This window comes from Leptonychotes weddellii, unplaced genomic scaffold (genome assembly GCF_054177405.1).
Source record: "Leptonychotes weddellii isolate Sample4059 unplaced genomic scaffold, ASM5417740v2 HiC_scaffold_2864, whole genome shotgun sequence".
Classification (NCBI taxonomy): Eukaryota; Metazoa; Chordata; class Mammalia; order Carnivora; family Phocidae; genus Leptonychotes; species Leptonychotes weddellii.
The window spans coordinates 1-13,076 of NW_027880996.1; the positions used below are offsets into that span (position 1 = coordinate 1).

Genomic DNA, 13,076 nt, shown 5'->3' on the forward strand with positions numbered 1-13,076 from the left:
TTTTAAAGATTTATTTATTTATTTGAGAGAGCGAGAATGAGAGAGAGAGAGTACATGAGAGGGGGGAGGGTTAGAGGGAGAAGCAGGCTCCTTGCTGAGCAGGGAGCCCGATGTGGGACTCGATCCAGGGACTCCAGGATCATGACCTGAGCCGAAGGCAGTCGCTTAACCAACTGAGCCACCCAGGCGCCCCTCCATGTCCTTTTTTTTTTTTTTTAATTCACATTAGCCTTAATTTTAGTAAGATTTGGCATCTTTTTGCATGCTTGATGGCTGTTTCTTTAAAAAAAAATTTTTTTAATTGAAGTATAGTTGACACACAATGTTACATTAATTTCAGGTGTACTCCTGTATGTTTTTTCATGGCTTGACAGCTCATTTCTTTTTTTTTTTTTTAAAGATTTTATTTATTTCAGAGAGAGAGAGAAAGCGCATGCATGAGTGGGGAGAGGGGCAGAGGGAGAGGGAGAAGTGGACTCGCTGAGCAGGGAGCCCGACATGGGGCTCGATCCCAGCACCTTGAGATGACCTGAGCCGCAGGCAGACGCTTAAGAGACCGAGCCGCCCAGGCGCCCCGACAGCTCATTTCTTTTATCACTGAATATTGCTCCATTTTCCGGATCTACTGCGGTTTATTTATCTCCCATCACTTACTGAAGGACATCTTGGTTGCTTCCAAGTTTTGGCTATTATGAATAGAGCTGCTACAAACATCTGTGTGCAGTGTTTTTTTGTGCGTGTTTAGATGGAAGTTTTCGACTCCTTTGGGTAAATATCAAGGAGTGTGATTGCAGGATTGTATGGAAAAGTGTGTTTAGCTTGGTAAGAAACCACCAAACTGTCTTCCACAGTGACTGCGCCATTTTGCATTCCCACCAGCAACCAATGAGAGTTCCTGTTGCTCTGCACCCTCACCAGCCTTTGGTGTCAGTGTTCTGGATTTTGCCCATTCTAAGAGGTGTGTAGTAGTTTCTCACTGTTGTTCTCATTTGCATTTCTCTGGTGACATATGATGTAGAGCATCTTTTCATATGCTCATTTGTCATCTGTATATCTTCTTTGGTGAGGTGTGTCTTAGGGTCTTTGACCCTTTTTTTTTTTTTTAAAGATTCTATTCATTTGTCAGGGAGCGCACACAAGCAGTGGGGAGGGGAGAGGGAGAAGCAGACTCCCTGCTGAGCAAGGAGCCCGACGCCAGACTTGATCCCAGGACCCTGGGATCATGACCTGAGCCAAAGGCAGACACTTAACCGACTGAGCCACCCAGACGCCCTGACCCATTTTTTAGTTGGATTGTTTTCTTATTGTTGAGTTTTGATAGTTCTTTGTATGTTTTGGATGTAAGTCTTTTATCAGATAGGCCTTTTCAAGTTTTCAGTCCCAGTCTGTGGCTTGTCTTTTTATTTCCTTGACAGTGTCTTTCACAGACAGAAATTTTTTAATTTAATGAAGTCTAGTTTTCTTTCTGTTGTGGATTGTGCCTTTGGTGTTGTATCTAAAAAGTCATCACCAAAGGGTGTAAGGTCTGTGTCTGGTTTTGTTTTTCTGCATGTGGATGTCCAGTGGGTCAGCACCATTTGTGGAAGAGACTGTTCTTGCTCTATTATGTTCCTCTGCTCCTTTGTCAAAGACCAGTTGACTGCATTTCTGGGCTCTGTTCCCCCTCCCTCCCCCCACCAAAGTAAGTTCTCTGCCCAACATGGGGCTTGAACTCACGACTCAGTTCAAGTGTCACATGCTCTAGCAACTGAGCCAGCCGGGCGCCCCTGGGCTCTCTTCTGTTCCACTGATGTACTTGTCTAATTTTTCAACATTACACACTGTCTTGATTACTGTGACTTTGCAGTAAGTCTTAAAGTCGGGTAGTATCAGCCCTCTGACTTTGTTCTTCTGCTTCAGTGTTGTGTTGGCTACTGTGGATCTTTGATTTTCTATATAAGCGTTAGAATCAATTTGTCAATATCCGCAAAAATAGCTTGCTGGATTTTGACAGGGATTGCAGGGACTCTGCAGATGAAGATGGGAAGAATGGACGTCTTAATGATGTTACGTCTTCCTATCCAGGAACATGGACTGTCTCTCCATTCATCTAGTTCTTTGATTTCTTTCATCAGAGTTTTGTAGATCTCCTCATAGAGATCGTGTATGTATTTGTTAGATTAATACATAAGTATTTCACATTTTTAGTGCTAACGTAAATGATACTGTGTGGTTTTTTTTTTTTTTTGAAGATTTTATTTATTCATTTGAGACAGAGAGAGAGAGAGAGAGAACATGAGCAGGGGGAGAGGCAGAGGGAGAGGGAGAAGCAGGCTCCCCGCTGAGCCAGGAGCCTGATGTGGGGCTCGATCCCAGGACCCTGGGACCATGACCTGAGCCGAAGGCAGACGCCCAACCATCTGAGCCACCCAGGTGCCCCGATACTGTGTTTTTAATTTCAGATCCCTTTTGTTCGTTGTTGGTATATAAGAAAATGATTGACTTTTGTATGTCAACCTCGTATCCTACAATCTTGCTAAAATTGTTTTTATGTTGATTCTTTGGATTTTCTACATAGACAGTCACCTACAGACAGCACTTTATCTTTTCCATCCCAGTCTGTGCCACTTTTCTCCTTTTCTTGTCTTGCTGTATTCCCTAGGACCCTCTGCCCATGCTTCATTTGTTTTTTTTTTGTTATTGTTTATCATGGTGATTTTAAGACTCACAGCTGGAGAGAATGGTATAATGAACTGCTGTTTGCATATTTAAAGAAAGTTAGCTGGAATAATCTTTTACCTCGATTTCTAGGTTTCACTCATTTTTAAAACTTATGTTAAGTTTTTTTTCCTGGGGCTTTTATGATTTCTTTTTTATATATTTATCTTTGTTTTATAGATGTGAAATTCGTTTGTGATCATCACAAACTGTTGTTTGAGTTCAGGTTTTCCTGCTTTTACAGTTTCCATGTCCACTGGTGGTCAGGATCACGGGAGGGGTTCCGGGGGCCTCTGGGCACTTGGTTTTGGGCGTCTTTGACTCTCTGCAATCCACTTGGCTTGGCCTGTCTTGCAGGTGTCTGACTCGGTGAGTGGACAGACGGTAGTTGACCCCAAAGGCTATCTGACGGACTTAAACTCCATGATCCCAACCCACGGAGGGGATATCAAGTGAGTGCTCTGTGGAACTGGTAGGGTGGGGTGGGACTCAGGTTGCCTAGAATATTTTGGATTTTATTTGAAAAACATGCAGCCAAAATCGGATGTGGTTATTCTAAGAAATACACGGTGAAGTAGGTTGATTTTCTACTTATCTCTGTTCATTGTGGATATTAAATGTGTTATGAATAATATTCCAAGTCTATGTGCATGCTGAGCTAGAAAGCACCTTGCTAACAGTGTCCCACACTGCTACTTACATCACCTGGGACATCAGATTTGACAGTCGCTACGCGGGTGCCTGCGCTCTGGGGCTGGGCACGTCCTCCGCAGTGTGGCGGCTGACCGTGTGCTTGCTCGCCCTCACAGTGACATCAAGAAGGCACGGCTGCTCCTTAAGTCTGTTCGGGAGACTAACCCTCATCACCCTCCAGCCTGGATTGCGTCAGCCCGCCTGGAAGAAGTCACCGGGAAGCTGCAGGTAGCACGAAACCTTATCATGAAGGGGACAGAGATGTGCCCCAAGGTAAGGCCCAAGTTGGGGCATTTTCCTGGAAGGCTGTACGATGCCAGCCCCAGGGGGAGCCTGGGTGTCTGTCGTAGGCAGGAGGGTTGTGTCCCGTGCGATGTGAACTGGAGGTAGACTAACCTACCTGCCTTTTGGTGTTGAAACTGCAGACAGTAGGACAGGCAAGAGGGAAGAGGGGAAAAAGTGGGGAAAGGCTTTTCCTGCTTCTTTTCACGTAGAGTGAAGGCCCACCTACGATTAGTTTAATGGCAGGATAACCTTAACAAGAAAGCTAAATTGGTCAGCTTTTCCACCCCACCTAATGTAAGAAACATAAAAATTAATGTAACTCTTAGGAGACTGTTCCAGCACTTTTTTGGGAGGTAGAGTGACTAGACAAGTTTGTTTGTTTTTTTTTTAAGATTTTATTTATTTATTTGAGAGAGAGAGAGCATGACGGGGGGAGGGTCAGAGGGAGAAGCAGCCTCCCCGCTGAGCAGGGAGCCCGATGCGGGACTCGATCCCGGGACTCCGGGATCATGACCTGAGCCGAAGGCAGTCGCCCAACCAACTGAGCCACCCAGGCGCCCTAGACAAGTTTTAAAAAGTCCTATGAGAACCTGTAAAGGTCGCTCTCTGTTGTGCAGACTAGGGTGCCCTTGGCAATGAAAGAGACCCTCTCTGAATACTTACGCCAGGACCTCAGGCATAAAGGAGAACTCAGGCCGTCGCACAGCCAGCTGCTGATAGGTCTCCGTTTCGTCTCTTGGTTGACCTGTCACCCTGAAGGGCAGACTGTTCTTCTCTCATGGTGCTGTTGTGTGTCTCCCCGACTTGGGGACACAGAGGTGCTGTGGCCACGTTCCCAAGCAGTGACATTACAGGGGTCTCTGGTGCAGGCGTACTTGAGGCCAAGCTGATGGATTTTTGTTTGATTGTAAAGCCTGGGGCCATAGGTCTGGTGAGCCCAGCCCTTCCTGTTCCTGAGGCTCCATCTCAGATTCCAGTCTGCATGTACACTTCCTATTCTTTTGTTTTGCCCCTCAGAGTGAAGATGTCTGGCTAGAAGCAGCCAGGTTGCAGCCTGGGGACACAGCCAAAGCTGTGGTAGCCCAAGCTGTCCGTCACCTCCCACAGTCTGTTAGGATTTACATCAGAGCAGCAGAGCTGGAAACAGACATTCGTGCCAAGAAGCGGGTTCTCCGGAAAGGTGAGCCTCCCTGGGAATGCCGTCACCAGCAGGTGCATCTGGGGCTATGGTCCACCTGAAGGAGGTGCTGTCTTTTCTATTCCTGGTGCCCAGGTTCTTGGAGAGCAGACTTTTTGCTGCTTTGCTCAGTTTTTTGGTGGTACTGGCTAAGGAATGGGTAACATTTTGGGGCCTTTTTCTGGGCTGGGTTGTCTCTGCTCCTGGACTGTCTGGGACTGGGAGGCAGTTTCCATTTTGGGTAGGCACTCGGGTTTAGATCCCACTCCTGCCTTTTCCTGTTGTGTGCCCTTGAGTGAAGTGAGCAGTCACTGTGCAGCCCAGGTTTTCCTCATCTGTAAGATGAGAACAGTACTCACTCGGAACCTGCTGCTTAGGGCTCGATGTGGGGGTGTATTTGAAGGGCAGGCCAAGCCAGCCCAAAGCAGGTCTCAGGGTGTTGGTCTTTTCCACCACGAGGAGCCTGATGCCGTGGCAGCATGTCGTTTGGTTTTAAGGCAGAACCGACTGGCTGGTCACAGCAGAGCTGTGCATTAATCGAGCCCCTCCTGTCCCGTGAGGCCCGTGTGAGGTCACGTGACGGCACCTCATCTTCTCACCTGGTGCTCCAAGCAAGGTGGCGTGTGCCATCAGCTCCTGTCAGTGCATGGTTTGCATGCCGGGGAAGCCAGTTCCGTCCGGATTCACTGCCGAGATGGAGCTTTTTTTTTTTTTTAAAGATTTTATTTATTTATTTGAGAGAGAGAGAACGAGAGACAGAGAGCAGGAGAGGGAGGAGGGTCAGAGGGAGGAGAAGCAGACTCCCCGCCGAGCAGGGAGCCCGATGCGGGACTCAATCCCGGGACTCCAGGATCATGACCTGAGCCGAAGGCAGACGCTTAACCATCTGAGCCACCCAGGCGCCCTAGATGGAGCTTTTGTAGTGCTTTGTCATTACTGTGGGGTTGGTATGAAGAGCAGCACTTCTCCCTCCCCCACAACTGTGCTTTCGATCTTTGTTCCATAGCAGATGCGAGTCAGAGGCTTGATGTGGAGTAAACCTGTGCAGAGGGCGTATTCTACTTGGACTTGTAGTGCGGGTCAAATAAGGTATATTTTGTGGGGTTGAGGCAGTTTTCAGTGAGGTTTACAGCTCTTGTTTTTACGATGTGTGTTTGAGTAAAATGTTAGAGGTGTGTGACATCAGGCCATGCAAGTGTTACCGCATACAGTTTCTGTGTTTGATAGAGGCCATGCGGAGTCCCCCTTGCGTGTGACCGTGACTGTGTGTGCTTGTGTGCATTCAAGTGTGTTTTCCTCTCTTGGGTCTGGTTTCCTGTTTTACTACCCATTAAATACTCAGAGCCACTCTCTTAAAATGAGGCCAGGAACAGAAAGTTAGAAGCTGTCTTGGTTTATAGGAATCAGCTTATCTTGGGGCGCCTGGGGGGGCTCAGTCGGTTGGGCATCCAACTCTTGGTTTTGGCTCAGGTCATGATCTCGTGGTGGTGGGATCCAGCCCTGCCTCGCGTGGGGTTCTGCACTCAGCGGGAGTCTGCTTCAGATTCATTCTCCCTCTCCCTCCCCCTCTGCCCTTCTCCCCTCTCCCCCTCTCCTCTCTCTCTCTCTCGAATAGATGAATAAATAAAATCTTAAAAAAAAATCAACTTATCTTTTTCCAGCCAGAAAAATAGTTCTTTAATGACAAACACATTAAACTCTGGGTAATTAGCATTATTTATTTGGGAAAGCTCTCCTGAATCTCGCCTGCCACAATCTCGTGATGAATGGTCAGAATGTCTTTGTGGCCACTCCTTTTTCACCACCAGATAACCTGGGTTCATTTCCAGCTGGCTTCAGATTTGGAGAGGGGAGTGGGGCATGGAGGTGGGGCCTGTAGGGCCTGCAGGGCAGCGTTGAGTGATGGCTTTTCCAGGATGTCCTGGATCTCTAGGGCAATGGCTGTCCTGGCTCTGCTTCTCTCAGAGAGCTGTGCTAAGGTAGAAAGAACACTGAGTCCCCAAGCCGGCCTCTGCCCCTGCTCCCTGGTCTTAGTCCTGGCCTGCCCCCATCCTTAGACTACTTCCAAAAACAGCATTCTTTTTTCAGGTGCCGCTTCATTTAGTTCTTGGTGAAAATCAAGATGACAGCTACTTCCATCAGTGACTTAGGACATCCTGCCAGCCCTTAGTCGCTGGCATGTGAGCTCTGGGTCTTAGTTGGATGCAGCTGACATCTTAGTCCTTTGTGTTGAGCTTGGAATGCTAGTCTGACACCTGAAGAGGCCGAGTGACCTTGAGTGTGATACTTGACCTCTGAGCTGCGGTGTCCTTGTCTGTAAGGGCACATGTGGGCCTGTGGCTGGGCCACTGGCTGCTTCCTGTCAGTTCACCTCACCATGATAGGTATGAAGCTCTATGTTACTCTGTAATTAATACAGTCCTATAAAAGTGAGGTTACCTTGCCCTGAAACCCTATATTGTGGTGCATAAAGCACAGCAGCTTCCCGTGGCTGTCACTGTTGGGTCACCGTGAGCACAGGGATAGCACTGGAGTGTCCTCCCTGCAGGGCCAGAGCTGGAGGTCATGTTGGCCTCTGTGTGAGCCCATCCTCTGCTGGCAGGTATATCTAGTTCAGTCTGGTCTTTTCCCATCTGGGCTGCCCCTTATACACCGGCTGGGTGTGGCCTCTCAAGGTAGCCTTACATGGTCGCTGTCTCTGGGAAGACCCTTGGTAGGAGCTGGACCGGCTGGCAGCAGTTGGCTTGGCTTTATTTGTCTGGATTGCTGATGGGACGCCAGTGGAGGAGTTCCCACTGTCTCCCAAAAAGTGAAGACACAGGTTCCTTGGTGTCATACCCATCTCTGGGTGAAGTTAGTGACCCTGAAGTTGATGACTTCAGTCCCACCTGGAAGTTCTGTGTGCTAGAGGTTGAATTATGAAGTTCACTTCCACTGATACCCAGTGTAATAGGGAGAAGGAAGGCAGAGGCAGAGTAGTCAACGTGCATCTGCAGAAGCAGCAGGAGAATGGGTGTAGTTCTGTGTCCTTGTTTCTCTGGCTGGTTACTGGGCTGCTAGCACCTTACCTGGTCAGGGTTCTTTACCTGGACCGGTGACTCAAACTGTTATTTCTGAAGGGGCTAAAGCCTCGGTGGTCTTGCTTTCTTGGGCTGCTGTACTCCCATGAACTAACTCTGGAAACGGCAATACTGAGCCAGTCCTTAGGACTCTGGGCTCTTGTCCCCCAGGACACTGGCAGCTCAGTCTCACCTTGGACGTCAGGGCTCCTCTCTGCAGCCAGGCCTGGTGCGCTGGCATCAGAAGGCGGAGAGATGCGTGCCTGCACCGGCGCTCAGCGTGGGGCAGCTGTGGTCACGCGCCTCGGTGGGCCCGTCTTCCCTTGGGCGGAGACTCCTGACAGCAGAGCTCACAGGTTGAGGTGGGAACCGGGCTGTCCCAGTGGGACCTTCAGTCGCTTGGATGTCACTCCTTTTTCTCGACCTATGTGTTTTGGCTATGTGAGAACCACCACTGTAGTTTGGTTGTTGTTTTTTTTTTTTTGCATCCTATAAGGTCAAGGCCTGTTGCTTTGGGGTGTTTCTCCCAGCCAGTGTTCCGAATGCTCCGTAGTGTCCCACGGTTCTGCCAGGTCTTGGCTCCGAAAGGTGGGGGTGTGGTAAGGCCAGGGTATCCCGTGGCCTGACCCCTTTGCTGCATGTCTTTTGCTGTGAGGTAAGTTTCTTGAACACATGATGGGTGTGTGGTGCTGGCAGAGTTCTGTAGGCAGGGAAGGCACATCCCACAGTGAGAGCCAATCCCTGCCCCTCCAGATGGACTGGGTCCAGGATATCGGCCTAGTCCAGGGGCTGACAAGGGAATGGTTCTCTGGGAAGGGACTCGGCTCAGTGGTGGGCTCAGTGGCATCATCAGGTCACCCTTGGGAGGGATTCTGTGAACCCCGAATGCCCTGTGTGATCCTGCTCTGTGTACACAGCCCCATGGAGCAGGTGGGGGCTGTGCGCCCCCTGAGGCCTGCCAACTGCTTCTGCCGATGAGGGAGGCTCAGCATGTCGCATCCTGGCTTCCTCCAGGTGTCCTAGGTGGCCCCAGTCTGTGCCCTGATTCCATGCGAGAAACTTTGTGGGTCTGCAGATTCTGCACTGTTAAATATTAGGTCTGTTTTCCACACGCTTGGCCCTTGTGTTTCCGAGGAACAAGAACCCCTTTGGGATCTGCCTTAGAGGTGCTCTGGCTTCCTGCTGGTGACCCGAGCTGTGCTGTTCTCTGTCAGCCCACCCCTGCCAGGGGCTGACTAGGGCCCTGGCCTCGCTCTCTCCTAATACTCACACCGCAGAGCTCTGTGTTTATCCACCTTCTTTTGGGGGCTTTTTGGTAAATTGCATATGAAGAAAGGGCTCTGTTGCTTAAACAAAGGTTTGGAAGTTTCTGGACTGCACAAACTGGTAGCTTTTTCTGGGAGTCTGTCCCCCTTCCCTGATGTCCCTCCGTGTGCTGGCTGCCTGTGGGCCACCAAAGGAGCCCACCTGCTCCAGAGCCCGTGAGGCTCAGCTGCCGTGATCATGATGTCACCACACAGTGTGGCTCAGGGGCCAGGAAGGAGCTCACGCCCAGCCAGCCCTCTGATGCACGCCAGCCTGGAGAGACATGTGTCCCAGGGCCGCTTCTGTTTTCTTTTCCCTTGACTTCTGCACACTCACCCACAACCTGCCTGGCTGAGCCCTTCATGCGAAGGTGATTTTCTTCTTGTGGTTGCCTGGCTTTGTTTTATAATGTTGATTTTCAAGACTGAATGGGAGCAGAGACCATGCACAGCCCCCTGTGCCACCTTCAGTCGTCTGCTGTGGCTCAGCCTTGCTTGTGATTCAGGATGCTCCACCTTGGTCTTGGTTGCATCTGCCCCAGACTTGAGAGGCCCCGTATAAGGGGCAGGTGTATGATCCTGGCCTGCCCCCGAGGGAGAGGTCTTCTGACCCTGCTGGCAGCAGCGTTCTTTGGGAAATGAGCGTCCTGCTTTTGCTTCTGCTTTTCTGTGACCTGGTTTCTTGTTTGACCTTTCCAAGCCCTTGAACATGTTCCAAACTCTGTTCGCTTGTGGAAGGCGGCCGTTGAGCTGGAGGAGCCTGAAGATGCTCGAATCATGCTCAGCCGCGCTGTGGAGTGCTGCCCCACCAGTGTGGAGGTGAGTCCGCCAGGCTTGGCCTGCGTTCAAGTACAGCGGCGGGAAGTGGCATCAGCTGAGCACTGACCCCTGATTTCTGGGACTGTGAGGCAGCGTGAAGTCACAGGAGGCCACCTTGTACCGCAGCTGCCAGGCAGAGTGGCCAGCCTGGCCATGGCCCGTCGCGCTCCTGATGCAAGTGCGGAACAGGAACTTAGCTGGTCTCTGGCCACTCCAGAGAGTTCTGTGTGCAGCACTCTTTTTCAGGGCCCAGGCCTGATTTAGCTCAGTGTTTGTAAATGGGACCTGAACAGTGGAGGGTGATAGAAAATACTGATCGATCTTTCTCTCAGCCCAGCATGAGCTTGGCTCATTGCCTCAAAGCTAGTTGGATGTCTTTAGTTTCAAACATTCTGGTTCACAACATTCTGTGCAATGATTTTTAGTCTTGGTTTTTTGATATCCAATATGTCCTTAATTATCTTAAGGGTATTGTGAAATTCTCCAAGCAAAATTAATCTTAATTTATTTATGTAAAAGTAAATAGAGCCCATACACATCTTTGGTGATGAAATGTTGCAGAATCAACAGCCAGGGTGTGAGAACCCCAGAAGGCTGAACACCCGTGTGTCCTTTGTGAAGTCAGCAGTCACGTCCTGCTCATCCTCTGTCCAACACCTGGAATGAGTCTGACATACTGTGTACATTTAACCGGTGTTTGAAACGTGTGACTGAGAATTTGTCGACGTCTCACGTTAACCAGAGTCACTAAGTCAGAAACATAACTGAACAGTTATCAGATCAGGTGAAAATGTTGTACACATCTGTGGGTTCTGTTTAAAGGATCCTTGAGAGCTGTTAGAAAGAATTTAGTGGAGGGGCGCCTGGGTGGTTCAGTCGGTTAATCGTCCGACTCTTGGTTTCAGCTCAGGTCATGATCTCAGGGTCGTGAGATCGAGCCCCACATCGGGCTCTGTGCTCAGCGTGGAGTCTGCTGCAGATTTTTTCCTTCTCATTCTGCCCCTCCCACCCCGCTTTCTTTCTTGCTGTCTCTCAAATAAATAAATAAGATCTAAAAGAAAGGAGGGAAGGAGGGGAAGGAAGGGAGAACTTTGTGGAAGTGTTGCAACCCGATGAGGTTGGCTCACCACTTGACCTGGCAGGGTGTGCTGAGTACCGTCCTCTTGTTTGCTGGTATTCTCTCCGTACAGCTCTGGCTTGCTCTGGCACGGCTAGAGACCTATGAAAATGCCCGCAAGGTCTTGAATAAGGCGCGTGAGAACATCCCTACAGACCGGCACATCTGGATCACGGCTGCCAAGCTGGAGGAAGCCAATGGGAACACACAGATGGTAGAGAAGATCATTGACCGAGCCATCACCTCACTGCGGGCCAATGGCGTGGAGATCAACCGCGAGCAGTGGATCCAGGTGAGGTCAGCAGGTAGGACTCCCCGCTGCAAGCAGGCGTCAGTGTCTGCTTTAAAAATGCACGTTGGAGTCTCTCATAGGGTAGGGGCTGCTGGATGGTACCTGAGGGTTTTCATGCTGGCAGGGGAAGCAGGCATGTGTGGCCTTCCCTTATGCGATTGTGACATAGGTTTTTATAGAGTTGACACTTTGAGTACGTACGTCTTCGGGTTGGATACTCTGAAGAACTTTCTGTATATGGACACTGGTGAGTAGTACTGATTTGCAAGTAGAAATAATACGACATAAGGAGAATGATTGTTCCGTGGCTAGTGAAGTCTCTGAAGATCCTCTGACCCAGCCTCCAGGCCGGGCGACCTCTCCTGCCTTCCACTTCCATGTGAGCTCTCTGGGCGTGGGCCCCCCATCTCCTGGGGGGCCCTGTCCTAAGTGTAGTCAGCGTAGGGGAAAGCGCTTCTTCACAGTGATCTGCTCCATTCCACCACAAAGGGCCCTAGAGAGCAAGGCTCCTTGCTTCACCTACTGCCCCTTGGCACTGGAAGATGGCCTCAGGCCTCCTGTGCCCTCCCTTCTCCTGCTCCTGCTGCCACACTTCTGATCACCATTCTCAGAACAGCCCCCGAGCTGAACTGTCCCCAGTGTGGCCAAGAGGGCCTCAAGTGGTGCTGCACTATTTCTGGGGTCCCTCGGATCAGTGCCCCTACTCTTCCTCACATGGATATTAAGCCATGTGACCCCTTTCTGTGTTTGGGCAATTTTTTTTTTTTTTTTTCAATCCTGAATGCAAGGCCTTGTGTGTCCCTCTAAAATTTAATCACTGAGATTCAGTCCCTTTATTTCTTTGGTGTTTTTAGCCATGTTGTTACAGTTCTGATGCCTCATCCCTTTGTGCAGATCCACTTGTCCAGCCAGTGTCTTCTTCCCTGTGCCTGAGGGACTGTAATGTTTCTTTCAGTGCAGGTCTGACGGTAGATTCTTCTGGCTCTTACACGGCTGCAAACAGTTTGTATTTCACCTTTTTAAAGATTTTATTTATTTATTTGAGAGAGAGAGGGAGAGCACAGAGGGAGAGGGAGAAGCCGACTCCCGCTGAGCGGGGAGCCCGATGCGGGGCTCAATCCCAGCACCCTGGGATCATGACCTGAGCTGAGGCAGACACTTAACGACTGAGCCACCCAGGGGCCCCCAATCTTCTCCTTTTAAAATTGGGTTGTATGTCTTTATTATTGCTCACTTATTTTCCATTTTTTACTATCAAGTTGAGTTGTGAGGGTTTTTATGTATATATTCTGTCTGTAAGTCCCTTTTCAGCTTATATGATTTGCAAATATTTGCTCCCATTTTGTGGGTCAGCTTTTCACTTTCCTGATTGTATTGCTTATAGCACAAATGTTTGTAATTTTTGTAGAGTCCAGCTTATCCTTTTTTTCTTTTTTGTTGCTCATGCTTTAGGTGTCATATCTAAGGATCCTTCCCTAGCCCAAGGTCATGGGGATTTGCTCCTGTGTTTTCTTTTTTTTTTTTTTTTCTTTTTTTATTCTTATGTTAATCCCCATACATTACATCATTTGTTCTAGATGAAGTGTTCCATGATTCATTGTTCGTGCACAACACCCAGTGCTCCATGCAGAAC

The 13,076-nt window shown here is 49.4% G+C and overlaps 1 protein-coding gene across 1 annotated transcript; it reads left to right on the top strand.

Annotated features, from left to right (window-relative positions):
* Positions 1–2,989: 2,989 nt before the first annotated feature.
* On the top strand, positions 2,990–11,837 carry LOC145719033 (pre-mRNA-processing factor 6-like). The gene is made up of 5 exons (XM_081810545.1): positions 2,990–3,149; positions 3,507–3,663; positions 4,693–4,855; positions 9,916–10,034; positions 11,225–11,837. Exons 1-5 carry the CDS (start codon positions 3,121–3,123, stop codon positions 11,696–11,698), a joined length of 942 nt encoding a protein of 313 aa, XP_081666671.1. The 5' UTR covers positions 2,990–3,120; the 3' UTR covers positions 11,699–11,837.
* Positions 11,838–13,076: the final 1,239 nt, after the last annotated feature.